The sequence below is a fragment of the Adiantum capillus-veneris genome, chromosome 10 (assembly GCF_014529385.1).
Source record: "Adiantum capillus-veneris isolate H3 chromosome 10, ASM1452938v2, whole genome shotgun sequence".
Lineage (NCBI taxonomy): Eukaryota > Viridiplantae > Streptophyta > Polypodiopsida > Polypodiales > Pteridaceae > Adiantum > Adiantum capillus-veneris.
Genome location: NC_140940.1, coordinates 67883546 through 67899985, shown reverse-complemented (window position 1 = coordinate 67899985; position 16440 = coordinate 67883546). Strand labels below are relative to the sequence as shown.

The following is a 16440-nucleotide window of genomic DNA, read 5'->3' as shown; positions in this document are numbered from 1 at the left end:
GGGCATCGGTTGAGAGCGGTTTTCTCTCGCCTTTTGTAGTCTTTAGACTATGTTCTCTTGCTTAAAGGCACAGTCGCCTTTAAGTGGGAGGTTGTTGGGGTATAGGCGTCTGTGCCTTGCCCGGCCGCCCAGAGTCTGGGCGCCCACTGACTTGTATACCTTATACATAGCATAAGTGTATAGGGGGCTGCTCACTCTTGGAGTCTCCCCACCCACATCGTGTCTGTCTCCTTCTCTCTCTCTCTCACTCTCCGTCTGTGGTGCTCCCCGATCCCCTTCACTTATAACTTAGCGACGCCCATAGCGACGCCTATAGTGACGCCGTGGGTTTTGACATTTGAGCGTCGCACTGCGAGCGTTGCTAATATTAAGTACCTCTTGTAGTGAGAGAAGGGTTAGCAGCAAAGCAGGGATGCTCTTTTTCTTATCCATGTAGAAATTTTAGGATTGAGCTGTCATGCATGAAGAGAAGGTCTTCGAGTAAGAGTTCACCTATCCAAAGCCCCTTTCCTGTCCTTTGGCCGCACCTTCACAATGGCGGAGAACAATATTCTTTTGTCTAAGATACATTCAAAAGCATTCATGGGCTCACAACTTTTGCAAAGTTCGCTGCTTCATCATCCCTACTCTTTCACCTCTGTTGTCATTCCCATCAAATCACTTTGTGTGAGCGAGTATGTTGCCATGCACTGTCATTGTCTCCTCTCTTTGTAGCGTTTGGAAAAGCTTGCACAATTCAATGCTTGCATTGACAGGTGGCTACTTTGGGTCGCATTCGGGGAGGCAACATGCATACATGAAGGTTCTGGAGAAAGGTGAAGGAAGAGAGGGCATATGATGTGCATGTTTTTTTAGAGAGAGAGAGAGAGAGGTCAAATCGATCGATGACAGATCGGAGCTCATTCATATGTGAGGACTAAGGAGAGAGAGGAGAGAGGGAATGGGCATGGGCCATGGGATCATTGGGTTATTGTGAAATTAGACTCGATTCTAAGTCGGAGAGTGTTGGAAACAAGAATGGGGACAAATTTTGAGGTACTCAATCTCTCCCTCCCTCCCACGTTTCAACTCAGAGGACAACCTCTCTCTCTCTCTCTCTCTCTCTCTCTCTCTCTCTCTCTCTCTCTCTCTCTCTCTCTGAACAGGAGGCAATGCCTCTCTTTTCGTATGAGTCCCTACTAAACCAGCACCTCTACCCCTTCTCCCGGCTCCACAAACCCTCCTCTCGCTTTCATGACTCATGAGCCCCTTACACTGCCCTTGCGAGTCCAATCCCTCGCATCATCATGCATGAATGAGAGATTAGAAGAGATTAGTCCAATCCCTCGCATCATCATGCATGAATGAGAGATTAGAAGAGTGACGAAAGCAAAGCTTACTCAAAATCGATCAGACGCCCATCTCTCTCTCTCTCTCTCTCTCTCTCTCTCTCTCTCTCTCTCTCCATCCACAGGTGACCACAGCCCCGTTCCGCGTTCTGAGTTGTCTCTCTTCTTGAGCGTTCCCTTCTAGGCTCTAGCTGAGACTTTTTGGTGATTCTATCCACATTGCCTACGGCTTCGAGCAACATGAGGCATGAATGATCGTGGGGAGCACCCTACAATATCACAACATGTCTACCTAATCTCGATTCTCTACCCTGCTCATAGCGCTCTCAATTCTCAGTGCGGCGGCCTACGTAGAGAGAGAGAGAGAGAGAGAGAGAGAGAGAGAGGATTCACTCTACTGCTTTTCTTGTTTCTTGAGATTGCCAGGATCTTGCCTCGATGCTTCATCATTTTTCGGATAGCGTTCTTGCTTCACAACGAGTGCCCACTAACTTATCACCCAATGAAAAAAAAAGTGCATTAAAAAACAATTAAAAATACATATGACATTTTTCACTAACAAAAAGGGAACACATCACTATGGCCTTATCTCTTTGGGCAGGCCAAAAAGTGTGAGAAGAAGAAGAAGAAGAAGAGTTTTGACGTCGTAGGTAGGCTACTAGGAAACTATCCCAAGAGAGGGAGAGATGAGTGTGCCCACTGCCACGCGAGAAAAGGACCAAATCAAGAGAAGAGGTTGAGGGAATAGCGCCCCGAATGTAGCCTCTCAATTCGGACCCCCGGTCCCTGCCTTTTCACACACACACCCCACACCCCCGGAATCCAGTTTTCCCTGCCTCACACAACAAAAAGCAAAGATCAAGCTCCAAGACCAAAGCAGCACTTTTGCCAACGCAAAAGCTTGTTGATCCTCTTCTTCCGCGCCATCTCCACACAGGTAGAGTTCTCTCTCTGTGTACGTCTTCGTGCCTGTTTGTTGCGCGCTTCACGAATCTTTATCTGCACAGGTATAATTCTCTTGGTGTATGTCTTATTGTGCGTGTATGCACTTAACTGGCTGTCTTTGTGTGTATGGGTGGGGTACGTGCCGTGTTTTGTGTGTGTGTGTGTGTGTGTGTGTGTTGTTGGGGGGCGATTGGTATGTTGTCCCAAAACTACCCGTTCCAATTCTTGTTGAAAACGGCTATGCGGTCTCTTCATCTTCTCTTGATGTCCTGTTTTGTTTGTTACATCTCTGTTTCATCTGAACATGGCTTGCTTTTCCTGTCCTTGCTGGTTGTTGGAAGAAGTGTGAGCAATATGGTATTATTACAATCAATGAGTTCAATGTGAGAGAGAGAGAGAGAGAGAGAGAGAGAGAGAGAGAGAGAGAGAGTACGTTTTCCTGTAATGGGTTTGCTATGTTGTTGTAATTTGAAAGACTTACAAGTTGTCGGTTTTTGTACAAATTAATGTCGGGCCAAGTAAAGCTTGATTATGGAATGCTAATACATGAACCTCCTTAGAGTATAAGCACCATGGCATGCTAAAAAGTAGTTGAAGAAAGTGATTGAGCTGCCACTTTTACGTTAGTACATGTATGTTGATTAAAAGCACACCCCTTTCTCCTTCTGAGATAAGGGGTTGCCACGTGGAAACAAGCCAGGCTTGTGTAGGCCTATGTAAGGCATCATGGGGATCTCTTATGAGACAAAAACACAGGTTTCTACAAAGTAGACTCTTTGGGCACATGGTGATTATGGTTGAACGTAGCATAGGGCTAAGACCATTATCAAGCACTATGGCAAAAATTCAGTGTGGTGGCAATGTATGGGAAACTTTTTGTTCTTGAGATTTGATTCTTTAATGCCATTAATCCTATTTGGGAATTTGCAGTTTCTTACCTTCTTAATAGTTTTTTTTCCGCTTTGTATGCAGGCTTAAAGAAGGAGGTGCCTACCCTTAGCTACGACGATGGAGACATTGAACGCCACCAGAACTGAGCTCGCTCTCATCAAAGCCTTTTTAAACCAAGCTGAGGCTAGGGACAAAATTTGTAGGAGTATTCAGTATGGCTCAAAATTTATTAGTGGTGGTGAACCAGGTGTTGCTCGGGAAGTGGACAAGACGACTAGTCTAGCCCGTAAAGTTTTTCGTCTGCTCAAGGTAAGAACTCTAATTTGCGCTTAAGGCTTTTCTATGGGTTTTTGCATATGTGATGCTGTAGCGAGTCTACAGGTTATACATGGTGTGCAAGAGAAGGGCCTTCAGTTGAGTGCTCAAGGGCTGTTGTTGATGAAGCCAGTTTGTTACAAGAGGTTGACGTGGTAGTGCGTGTATGTGTATGCGTGCTTGATTACACGTTGAGATGTGTGCCTGTAGGTTTCAATGTGGCCGAGCCTTTGGAGTCCTGATAGAGAAACTCAGTATGAAAACCTTTTTCTTCAGACATTCTCCTTTGTGTTTTTGTTAGTGGGGATTCCGTAGTATTTGGTCATTACTATGCGCGATACTGCTGATTATCTTATTGTCTTGTGGATGACTACTATGAGTCTATGTTTTCTTTTTAGGTGATCTGAGTTTTCCTGAGAATACAGCTAGGCAACTGTCTATGTGAGTGTCGAAAGTATATGCACAACTATATTCGTATTTGTTTGCGTCTCGGCCATCATAAAACATGAGACATATTTTTAGCAACGCTGCGTGACAAACTTATTTATGTTTGTATTGTTTCATGTGTTGGAAATATGAGGACTGTTACCAACCAATTTACTGCCTGCACTAATGTTTTTTCTCCTTTTGTTGCAGTCTGTCAATGAGCTTGAGGCTCTGTTAACACCTGCAGCAAGAACGACGCCCTTACCTTTAGTGCTTCTTGCAAGGGCAAGTGACTTCTTTTAGCTTACTTTACTAAAAATTATCTTCTTCTGTGCCTTTTTATGTTACCAACATAGAAATGTGGAATGAGTCAGTTGATTTTAAGTGCAACAGGCGAAGAGCTGTCTATTGGCCACCTTCTTTGCATTGGATCAAATAGTATGGGCTGGCAGGACAGGGATTTACAAGGTAGTTTTCTTCATCGCTATTACTCTGCATGTGTGCTAGTATTTTGAGTTTCTTTTTCTTCCCCAGATTGTGAACTTGCTTGATGGAGATTTGGGTGTTTGTAGAATAAAGAGCGCACCGAGCTGATTTCAAAAATTTCGTTGTATTGCTTCCTTGGAGGTTCTGCAACAAATTCTTTGCATGAGGTGACACGCCCTACACCTTCTATATGTATCAGTGTTCGGGAAAAGTGTATTGTCAGCTTCTAAAAATTCAAAATTCCGATTAAGAGGAGGAGGAGAAGGGATAAATCCTGCCTAGATTTTGAGAAAAATAATGTAAACATAGTAGAAATTAGCTGAAACTTTCCAAATTCCCTCTTGGAAAAATAATAAAAAGGAATTGTGTATGGTTACAATTGTAAATTTTTTCCCAAAAACTGATTCATATAGTCAGAACAGAAGATGGTGCATACAATTGATGTATTGGTTGTAGTGTTTGGGAAAAGTATGTCTCAGCTTACAATCGTGCCGTTTTGAAACTAAAAAGTGCCAATTGAGAGGAAGAAGAAGGGGGAAAATCTCGCCTATATTTTGAGAAATATGGTGTAAAATAGTAAAAACTAGCTTAAATTTTACAAATTCCTTCTCGGGAAAATCATAAAGAGGAGTGAGTGCTTCTGGCTGCAAAAATGATTTTTGTGGCACACTGATTGGTTGGTTGATTGACTGATTGATGGCATTCTGCAGTTAGGGCAAATGATACATCTTAGTCGAAAGAAGCAACTGGCAAAAGACGAACTTGTGAGTATCCAAGCACTTTTAGGGTTTAGAGTTGTATTCGAAGGCAAGACTTTATTGTGCTGAAGGGGCTCTTGACTATGCAATGTAGGAGCAACAAAAGCTGCAAAAGCAGCTTGAGCAGAGGCTGCTGGGATGGGTAAAGTCATCGTTGGATATTGTCGTTGCCATTGGTCTTCTACAGTTGGCACCCAAGAAGGTCACTCCAAGGGTCACTGGAGCTTTTGGTTTTGTCACATCCTTGATCTCTTGCTATCAGGTACATGCCTTTTCTGTCATTTTTTCGAATGATCGCTCCAATTTTTACATTGTTTTTTTTATTTGACTAAAGTATATTAGAGGGAAAAAAAACACCAGTGAGCTCACAGTCAGCATTTGTGTCTACAAATATCGAGGGGGATTTTTGAAATTTTGAAATTTGAAGGGTATTTGGAAAATATCCATAAATTTTAGGGGCGTTTTGGTACTTTTCATTTTTCTATATTTGTTTCAGTCGGTCCGTCCATCGACATGTTGCAAACCACAGGAACAATATATGCTCATTTCTTTTTTGCTGTATTGCAGCTGCTTCCATCTTCAAAGGCCAAGGTCAAATAAGGTGCAAGCATGGGGATTGGAGACTCGTAGCAGTTATTACCCATCATAACCATTCAATGTTGTCGGTACCCCTTGTCAAGGCATTATTGTTGTTACTTATTGCACTATCAGGTGCAGCGAGAAAATTTGAGCTGTAACGTTTGCATCCCAATGCTTCTTTAGAACTGTGTTTGTGAGGATTTTATCAGCCGTCTGTGCACATCATGTATTAGCTGTGCTTTCGGTGGCTGTATGTGTATAATTATGTATATGTAGGTTGTAGGTACATCTGAATGGTGGACTCAATCAGAGCTCAAATTGAGTGTCTTTTTAGTTTTTGCAGGTCTATCAGCTTGTATTAGCTGTGCTTTCGGTGGCTGTATGTGTATAAATATGTATATGTAGGTTGTAGGTACATCTGAATGGTGGACTCAATCAGAGCTCAAATTGAGTGTCTTTTTAGTTTTTGCAGGTCTATCAGCTTGTATGACTTTTTTGCCGACGTTTTGAATGTTAAGAGGGACGGCGTCTTTGATGCCTGTTAGGGGCCCTTTGTGTTTTGAAACGAGAGGTATATGCATCTGCATTCACCATGATTTTGCCGCTGAAATTTAAATTTTTGCAGAGTAGCCATTAAAGTCCTTAAAGCTATAAATATGAACTGAGTTGGTGATTGGCTTGCCTGAAGGGCCTTAGTATAGCTGATGGATATGATACCCGGTTCGTAAGCACAAAGGCTTCGTGTGTGGATGTGTGCATGTTAAGAGATGCTAGTGGTAATGTAGGTGTTGAGAAGGAAGGATTTACAAGGAAGGATGTTCAAGCCTAGTGTTGGGCTCTAGGCAACATGGAAGTTCTCATTACAATTTTCATTTCCCAGTCTGGTTAGAATTTTAATGTGATAAATACAATGAGATTTGAACCATTAACCTCGTTGCCACTTAGGTTTGTTTTTTTACTATGTACATTAAAGTTTGTTCTCAGGATCAACAGAAGAAAGACAAAAAAAAAAGAGGCGTGTTAAATTTCGTTTTCCTATCCTCCTCTAGTTTTCTTTATTATTTTGTGTGGATACAATAAAAACTTTCAGCTTCCGGAAAAGATGAATTGTAGCAGAAAAACAGACACTTAATGGACCATCAAAGTTTGCCTTGCTGAAGATGTTAAGACTCTCAAATTTGAAACAAATATTATTTATTTGTGATGGTTGGATGGATGCCTGTAAGTTTTGTGTATAGTGTACTTAAAAAGCATAGGAGAGGAAATTTGAAAACTACTAGGAGAGGTTTTGGGCTTTATAGTCGTCTAATTTACCATTTGATTTTCCATTCCGCGAGTCCACACAAGATTCTAGTTGTGAACTTATGGCTTGTACTTGTATGAGGCAACCAAGCCATTTGCAAGGATATCGAGCCATGAAAGAACATGCAAGGGACTTGTCATTTGCTTGAATTGCCTACACAAGGGGACATACCATCTTGATGGATTTTGAGTACTCAAATTTCATGCAAAAGCGTAAAACGAATTGTGGAAAAATATGCTAAAGGAAGCAGACGTACCTATTGATTCAAGTTGGATTTTAAATGATTCAGCAGGTGTGATTCCTATTTTAAGTTTTTGAACTCTTCAAGAAGCCTTAAGGAGAAATCTTCTCCTTTATGTCTCCAAACTTTGACTTTACAATGCTATATACGAAGCTAAATTTGGAGAACCTTAAATTTAGAATCAAGTCTCTTACTCAAAAGTTTTTGCGTGCAAGCTTGAGAAGGATAGGTACAATGCATTGCTAGTAGAAAAGTAAGCCTTGAACTTTGACTTCTTATGGCTAAAAAATAAGAATGTAGATGTAGACAAAGGAAGAAAGAGATTCATCAGGATTGTAGATGACATTGACATCATATCTTGGTTAGATTTTCTTTTGGACAATTTATATATGACCATCGGCGACTTTGTTTTGAAGCAAACAATTGGTATCCCTATGGTACCAATTATGCCGTTTTTTTGCTAATTTCTATCTTTTTACTTATGAGTTTGATTTTATGGAGCGTCTTGTCCTTGCTAACACTTGCCCAATATTTTTGCACAAATTATGCATTGTAAGATGCTTTGTAGATGATCTTTTTGTCCCTGACGTTCCTTCTTTTCAAGATTTTATGTACTCAATTGAATTCGAGTTCTGTAGGCGGAGGAATTTATCCCAAGGAGTTTTGTGAACTTAATTGTATCACAAATAGTGATAGTTGTGCCTTTTTAGACCTTAAGATTTTTCAGACTCCCTTGGGATTAGAAGTAGGTATCTATGATAAGCGCCTTGAATGCCAATCTAAAAATCATATATATGCTTCACATTTCTCTCTTTTAGCTAACTACGGTGTCATTTGCTCTCAACTATTTAGATTTTCTCATCTTTGTTCTAGTAAATCTACCTTTGTTGCTCAATCTTGCCATCTTATTTCTTTACTAGTTGAAAAAGGATACTCATTCAAAGAATCATGAAAAACGTTCGTTCATTTTTGCATCGTAGTAAGTTTATTTTTAATGTTTCGTCCTTTGGAATGTTCAAGATAATCAGTAGTAAATTCAATAGAAGTGGGGAGCTAAAAAGCCCACTTATTGTTTGACTTAATAACACCTTATGATCTTTAGCGCTTCTAGTATCTTTAATAAAGCTTGACAAAGGCTAGCCTTTATCATGGATGAGTATGCCCATCACCTCCGGAGGGTGATAGAAACTCAGATCGTTGGTTTTATAGAGTACGTTCAAAGCATGAATGACCTCTATTTAAACTTGCAACCTACTCTTGGGCACCGACGACGTGAGTAGGGATGTCCTAGCTGTTGTCCAAGCTATGCATGATAAAGGTTTGTAGTAGTATTCATTTTTCGATTTCGTATTTAGCTTACCTTAGTATTTAGGAATGTGTTTCATTAGAAGTTGTTGTGTGAAGTTTGATTTTTAGGATTAAGTTTTTAAGATGTCTTATCATTTTTTTGCTTAAAGTTGAGTACTTATTTTAAGCCAAGTAAGTTGCGTCAACTTATTTTACACATTCCTTTTCTAAAAACATTTTTAAGTTAATAATGTTTTGTTTTATCTAGTTTTGTTTCGTAGCAAACAACGTGATTTAGTTTGTTTGTTTTTTTTTCTTTTTTTTTCTTGTGTCCCTTGCTTTTATAGTTTTATGAGTGCTTTGTTTCCTCTTATAATTTGTGAGTTCAAACTATTCTGAACTTATGAAGGTATATACATTCACATTACACCCACAAAATTCACACATAAGTACTTGATTTATGACTCTAAACTAGGCACTAATCGTATTTACAAAGAATACGTGATTCTTGTACTACCCATGGCAAGCTGTACAAGTAGAGTGCATCTCCATGGCAAAAACAAAACATTTGTGTATGCTCGCTCCACATCATGGTGTTGATAGAGCATTTGTTTTAAAAAGGAAAAAAAAGGAATAATTGAGCAAGGGTATGTTGAGCTCTAAAGTTTCTTTCATGCCGCGATAGAGCATTTTTGTATGGACTTTTAACTCCAACACACTAATAGAGGTGATGGGTGGAATTGGAGCTGATCTCTTCAGATAGTTGATTCTGGTGTTAGAATTCACAGCTACTGGGTATGTCGTCAGTTCAAATAATGATAGTGAAACAGAGCATTGGCTGAACTAAAATAGATAACAGAACTAAAATGTGATACTGCGACGAGACATAGCTGAGAAGAGAATTTGCCAGTTCAGATTAATAACTCAAGGTTAACCAGTACAGTGTATAACGGTTCAAGTTCAGATAATTACAGATTTGATGATTACAAGTGCGGCTAGATGTGAAGAGCTTGAAAGTACTAAGAAAGCTATAGCCAAGTATATACAATTCAGAACCCCATTACAATGTAGCGGGTCCTATTTATAGCTCTCCTAAGTTACTACTATCTGCTTGTGGTAATTACTGCTAGTCCGATTGCCTCTTGCTGGCCGATCTTCTAAGGGACAGTTCCCACCTGTCAGGATTGTCTTCGTCTTCTACATCCTTCCTTCCTTTCTTGAATTTTGGTATGATTCCAAAATTTTTGAAAAAAAATCACCGCCTGATTCTGATTTGGTGTGCTGAGTTGGCCGATGTTCCTCATGTATGTAGCCAATGTTCCTCATGATAGTACTCTTTCAGTATTGCCTTATGCCATATTTCATGCTTGTTGAGTGCTTGACACCCCTATAATTGTAATTTCAAGGGTGCCCAGCCAAGGAGATCCCAGTGCCCTACTGGAAAAATCCACCGTCTAATTCTGAGATGAAACTACCCAGTATCCTTCCACTGAACCTGCTTCCTCTTGCCATTCTTTGGTGTTGGTGCCTGAGAAGTTCCAGTGCCAGCATTGTCCTTCTGGATAAGTCTGTAAATGGCCTCCTGCTCAAGCTCATCCTGCCTTTCAATGGACATCTCAAATTCATAAGGCGTGAGAGGGTTATAAGTTTTGGTGTCGAGATCATACATAGTGTGTTTTCTCTTTGTCAGGCGAGTTCTAGCCAATTTGTGGCAGTGTGAGGCAGTGTGGATCCATCCCTGTGCAAGAGGTTGATTTGTCTTGATTCGAGCTTTGAAGAGAATCTCAGCCATTTCCCTGTATTGTGGGTGGCGGTGATATCCTTTTCAGGGATTTTGGAAGACTCCATGGTCAGTTGCAGCAACTAATTTGTGATCTTCGTCAAACCTCGGAGCTGGATTTTCCATTGCCCCAAACAGAGTTTGACCCTCTACATTTCGGCCTGCAACTCCATGGTATCATTCAATTTGAGGGAGTCATTGATCAATGTTTGCCAAGTTTTCTATTTCACAATGGCCTGCTCATACGAATCCTAAAGGTCATTAGTGATACCAAAGTAAGTGAGCCTGTCCACTGTTCAGGATGCTGGGGATACAAGGTCAAAAAGAATCTGGGCAATTCAGGGAGCAGGTAATGCATACAGGAGAACTGGATAATCAGACACAAACCCCAGAAAATTTAAAATGGTTTGATCCTCCTGTTGCATCATCTTTCTGGTAACCTGGACTAGCTGAAAAAGTCTTCAGAGAGCAGTTGCATGTTCTCCTACTGTCATTTGAGTCCGAGGTCCCTTGCTACTAGAAGCTTGTTCTTCAATGATGGCCTGCACTCGTTGGTCTAGAACTCCTCTAGCAATTTGCATTTGAAGTAAAACTTCTTTCAGCTAAGTTCTGACTTTTTTCATACATTTGTATGTCGGCCTGTTTCCAAGGAGCAAGTCCAACTCCAGGCAATGGACTATCATTGCCAATGTGGGTTGGCTAGCCTATCATCAGAAGTTAGCTCTCACTCAGGTACCCAGTCCAGCAGTTGGATTCTGTTGGGATGCTCAGGCAATTGGCACACTTCTTGATCATGAAAGGAAGCCGATTTCTAGTGTTGCACCATTTCTCTGGCTCCAACATACAGCATTTGAAAGCGTGCCAGATCAAAGATCAGAGTATCATCCTCCAAATACATCCTAGTAGTAGGAGCATATTGATGTCTTAATCTCTTATTCAGTGGGATGAGCTGTATAAATGCTGCTCATCACCCTTGAGGGACTTAGTCATAGCTTTGGCTTTTCCTTTGCCTTCAACAAAGTGCTGTGACTGGTGTACTGGATAATCTTTGATTTCGCCCTTCTCTCCATTGCCTGGCTGTTGATCCTCAGACCGCTAGTTCCCCTTTGTTGGTCTGGCTTGTCTTTGTACTGGTTTGACTGGTCTCTGTTGGGTTGACTGCCCCCTATAGGCAGCAGATCCACCAGCTCCAGATCCTGAAGGTGGAGAAGGAGAAAAGTCATCGTCTTCACCATCTGGCTTGTCGGCCTGGTTGTCCTCTCCTTCTTCATCCTTCTCTTCCTCCCTCTCAGAATCCTCATCAGGATTATTCTGTTTTTCAATGTAATCCATGATGGCTTGATTTTCCAACATTGTATTGTATTATGAGAGCTTATCATGTAGATGACTTTGAATAGTCTCCATCAGGGCTTTCAGATTGTCCATATTTAAAGTGACATTGCCCTCTGGATTCAGAATATCAGCGAGGTTATTGTAGACATATCTCTCTGTCAGAGAAGCCTTGATTGCAGTGCGAGCTGTCATCAGTTCTTTGTGATCTGTCTGTTTCATTCGGAGCAGAGTCTGAAAGCGATCATCATCTCTCAAAGCTGCTACCTTATCTTCCTTTAATTGCCTATTTTCTGTTTCTATCTTCAACAGCTTTCTCTGCAAATCATTGATTGTCCTTACTAACTGATTCTCAGCAATAGTATGCCTGAGTCTTTGTGTAGCCACATCCTTCTGGAGTTTCTGAACCTGTTACTGACTGCTCTCTAAGTCTTCTTGGAGCTTAACCACTTGCTCACTAGGCGCCGATGCATCCATCATTTGACTTAAGGCATTGACAATGGTATTTTATGATGATTAAATAAGCATTGAGCATCCATCAACTACATTTTCCTGGTCAGATTGAACTGGCTCATAAACCATTACGGGAGCCATGTATGGTAAATGTGCTAAATCAGTAGTTTAAAATGTCAGTTGTCTTTAAGGAGATTATGCTACAATTGCTGCAGTTTATCTTTCTTGGCTATTGAAAAGGCTAATTCACTGAAAGGAATTCTGTTTGGACTATCAGGTACTGGACCCTTTCCCTTATCTTTGACTAAAGGCTGTTCAACGCTTGTCTTTTTTTTGGAGCCCTTTCCAGTGCTGTTGTCCGCTGGAATCTATTCCTTTTGCTGGCCCTTCCCAGCACTGGTCTTTGCTGGAGTTTGTTTTTCAGTCGTGACTGAATTTTGGCTTGATGAAGCTTTTCCAATAGGCAAAGACTTTACATGATTCTCAAGCTACTTAAGAAAAGCACTGCTTTTGGTCAACATCATCCTTGGTTTCTTAGAACCACCGGCTTCCTCCTGGGTGCCCGTTCTCTTTTGTCCGGTCAAGGCCAACTGATTTCCTAGATCTTCTTCATCTGAAGAGAGCTTGACATTGGCAGTCTCTGGGATTGGCTTTCGACTCCAAGCCATCCTACCTGATCATGAGCTTTTGGCGTAGCTGCCCAATATAAAAACTGCCAGACATACCAAGCCTTGAATACACTCTGGGATTTTAGCTTGTCAGTCTGCTAGAGCACATTATGAGATAAAATTTGACACAAATTTATCTTAGCTGAAGCATTTAATCTTTTTGCCAAAAGCATAACAAAGAGCTTTTCTGACACATACGTAGGGTTGTTTTTCAGACTAGCAGCCTCAGCCACAAACTTGTACACTGAGGGGACATCCAGTTCTGCTACTCGAACCCCTTGTCCACTGGCTTTGCGTTTCTTCTTTGCTGCTTCATCTTCTTTTAGTGTCATGCTGATCTATTCCGCTGAGGCTGTGGTCGGCTTTGGCTCATTAGGCACTTTGAAGGCATATGCAATGTCGTCAAGAGTTGTTGTAACTCTGACACCATTGATAACAGCACTACCATCTTCGGCATTAAAGGAGTCAAGAACCTGCTTGATTATGGTCGATCAAAATCTATTCTTGTGGCCTGTACTACCACACGCAAGTTCCAAAGCCTTAGAAGCGCTTCTACTTGCTCAATGAATACATACCTTTGTATCTTGCTATGCGGAATAATTGGTAAGGAAGCTTTAAGAGAAGTGATGATAGCCGAAGTTTCATCTATGGTTTTATGAATCTTCTCCAAAATTTTCTTCCTACCCATACACTATGAAGACGGTGAGTCTGTAGAGGAAGAAGACTTACTTGGATAGTCAAAACCGTAGCCAGGTGTGTAAGGTAGAGAAAGGTAGTGTTCGACAGAGTCCAATGACAATGAAGTTTGCGGTTGTAGTGAAGACTCCTCGAAGCTCGGCGATGGCGAATGTGTAACAGCAGGGAGACATCGCCGAGGAGGTTTATGAGGAAGAATACCCACCCTCCTTATTGTTCTACGTGTTCTCGCCATAAAAGTTCCACTACTTACCGTTCCTAGAGTTTTTTGCACCGTCGTTGACGTGGCATACATGCATTGGCTTATACTTCCCATGCACCCATTTATGATTATCACTGGCCCTTTTCCCCATAAAAACTTATACTAACTTTGACACGTTACTGACTCTGACACTAGCACTGGTTTGTCATGCTGGGACTTTTTGTCACCTTGACTGGCTCTGGTACTAGTTGTACATGGAAGAGGTTCAGAATAGCTGGATTTGAGAATTCCTGACCATTAGTGGCCAGAACGCCAGTATCATCCTCTTGGGAAGTCCTTTTCTCATAAGAGTAATATAGCTTGATCTTGGACACATTATAAATACATGGCAATAGTAAACCGGATAAATCCTTTAACCTTACTGTGCCATTGGAAAACACCCAGTCCACTACATACGGACCAGCCCAAGCTATCTTTAAGTTTGGCTTCTTCGGGCCCAGTTGGATTGATAGAGCAGAACCAAGTCGCCTTTCTGGAATTCTCGAACTTTGACTCTCCTATCATGCCAGTGCTTCCTTCTTTGCTGAAGAATCTCCTGTTCCAGCATAGCCTGTTGTCTTAATTCATCCAATTGTGTTAGCTCCTCCAATCTCTGTTTAAGATTGTGATTAAAATCCAATCCATATTCCACTGCCATCCTAAGACTGGGAATTATGAATTCCATAGGCACTACAACTTCAGTACCATATACCTTTCTGAACGGTGTCAGTCCAGTGGTAGCTTTGTAAGTTGTCATGTAGGCTCATAAAGCAGTTTGAAGCTTAATATCCCATTGGTGTGGCTCCTTCTGCACAATCTTGGTGAGAATGTTCTTGATGGTTTTGTTACTGCTTTCAGAGTGCCCATTACACCTGGGATAATATGGCGTTGACTTCTTGTGTTTTACTGAAAGCATTTCCATTAGAATATCCATAGTATCATTAATAAAGTGTGTTCCTTGATCAGATACAATCTCCACAGGGCATCTATAACGACAGATAATATTCTCAAATAAAAAGACAACAGTGGACTTCACAGTGTTATCTGGAAGAGCCTTAGCCTCAACCCACTTGGTGACATAACAAGTGGCCATCAAGATATACCGGTTCTTTCTAGGAGTTATCTTCTTTAATGAACCCATGAAGTCCAGACCCCATTTCATAAATACTCCCAGTGGTTGAACTGGAGTAAGCGGAGTCATATCTGCTGATGTTGGTCTGCCCATCCTCTGACATATATCACATGTTTTACAAAAACTTCGAACATCATATATCAGAGTTTGCCACCACAATCCAGCCTGCAAAATCTTCTTGTAGGTAATATCAATGGAGAAATGTCCTCCAGAATCCCCTTCGTGTGCTTCAAAAATAACTTGCATCCTTCCTTCCATCGGCACACACCTTCGAAGAACCCCATCTACTCCTAGTCTATAGAGCAACCCTCCAATGATGGTGAACTTCAGACTCTTGATAATTAGAGCCTTCTTCTAATTTTAAGTCTAATTTTTTGGGAATCCTCCTTTGGAAAGAAACTAATATACCTCCGTCCATTCTGGATCTGTGTTCTCCTCAGTTGTTGCCTAGAACAATTCTGCATCCATTGGCTTATCTCTCAAGGATACTTTTGAATAACCATCAGTGCTTCTGGATAGGAAATCAGCTCCACAATGGGATTTACCAGGCTTATGGAATATACGAAATTCGAATTCCATGAGGAACATCATCCATCTAATCAATTGACCTTGAATAATAACTTTGTTGATCAAGAATAATAATGCCTGATGATCCACATAAAAATGAAACAGCTTGCCCAGTAAATAATGTCGAGACTTAGTGGCACTGAAAACCATTCCTAAAGCTTCTCTTTCTGTAGTAGTGTATCCTTGCTCAGCTTGACTGAATCTCCTACTAGCAAAATATATTGGATAGTCAGTCCTTCCTTCTCGTTGAGCCAGGATTACCCCCATTGCCAGTCCTGATGCATCGACATGCACATGGAAAATCACTTCCCAATTAGGTTTTTAGAGTACTGGCTTACTGATAATGGCACTCTTCAAACGTTGAAAACTCTCCTCACATTCAGCAGTCCAAATAAACTTGTTGGTCTTCTTTGTGAGCTCATACAAGGGTAATGTCTTAGAAGAAAATATATGAATGAATCTTCTATGAAAATTGATGTATCCCAAGAATGAACTTAACTCTGATGCTGTGCGGGGCACCTTGGCCTGCTGGACACTCTGAATCTTATCATTGGCCATCTCGATACCATTCTTGGACACTACATGTCCCAGTAGTTGTCCCTTACAAACCAAAAGTATAGATTTGAATGGGTTCAAACAGATCCTCTTTTCCTTACATATTTGGAAGACCATTTCCAAAAATAATAAGTGCTTCTCTTCTGTGGAAAATACAATGAAATCATCCATAAATATGACAAGGAATCGGTGCAGGAATTCAATGAATATTTCCATCATACACCGTTAGAACGTTGCTGGAGCATTGCAAAGACCAAATGGCATGACCAGATACATGAATACACCCCATTCGGTAATAAAAGTGGTTTTACTTAGATATTTCGGAGCAATCTTTAACTGATTATAACCACTATAGCCATCCATGAAGCTATACATCTCATGGCCTGCAATCTCATCAAGAAGCATGTCTATAAAAGGTAAGGAAAAAGAATCCTTGATTGTTTGAGTATTCAGCTTTCGA

General features: G+C 41.0%; 1 protein-coding gene across 2 annotated transcripts; it reads left to right on the top strand.

The window, feature by feature from the left end:
* Window positions 1–2127: 2127 nt before the first annotated feature.
* On the top strand, window positions 2128–5900 carry LOC147448996 (peroxisomal membrane protein 11E-like). 2 transcript variants are annotated; one of them, XM_086521382.1, is made up of 8 exons: window positions 2128–2265; window positions 3246–3473; window positions 4116–4190; window positions 4299–4373; window positions 4478–4558; window positions 5102–5155; window positions 5244–5411; window positions 5717–5900. In XM_086521382.1, the coding sequence occupies exons 2-8, from the start codon at window positions 3282–3284 to the stop codon at window positions 5747–5749; spliced, it is 678 nt and encodes a 225-aa protein (XP_086377508.1). In that variant the 5' UTR covers window positions 2128–2265; window positions 3246–3281; the 3' UTR covers window positions 5750–5900. The 2 variants fall into 2 exon arrangements, with proteins under 2 accessions (XP_086377508.1, XP_086377510.1); XM_086521384.1 differs by having other exon boundaries at window positions 2205–2335.
* The last annotated feature ends 10540 nt before the right edge of the window (window positions 5901–16440 follow it).

Coding starts and splice junctions, on each gene's coding strand:
- LOC147448996 (XM_086521382.1), top strand. CDS start 3,282: ATGGAGACATTGAACGCCACCAGAACTGAGCTCGCTCTCATCAAAGCC. Junction 5,156..5,243: donor AACTGGCAAAAGACGAACTT/GTGAGTATCCAA, acceptor TATGCAATGTAG/GAGCAACAAAAGCTGCAAAA. Junction 5,412..5,716: donor CCTTGATCTCTTGCTATCAG/GTACATGCCTTT, acceptor GCTGTATTGCAG/CTGCTTCCATCTTCAAAGGC.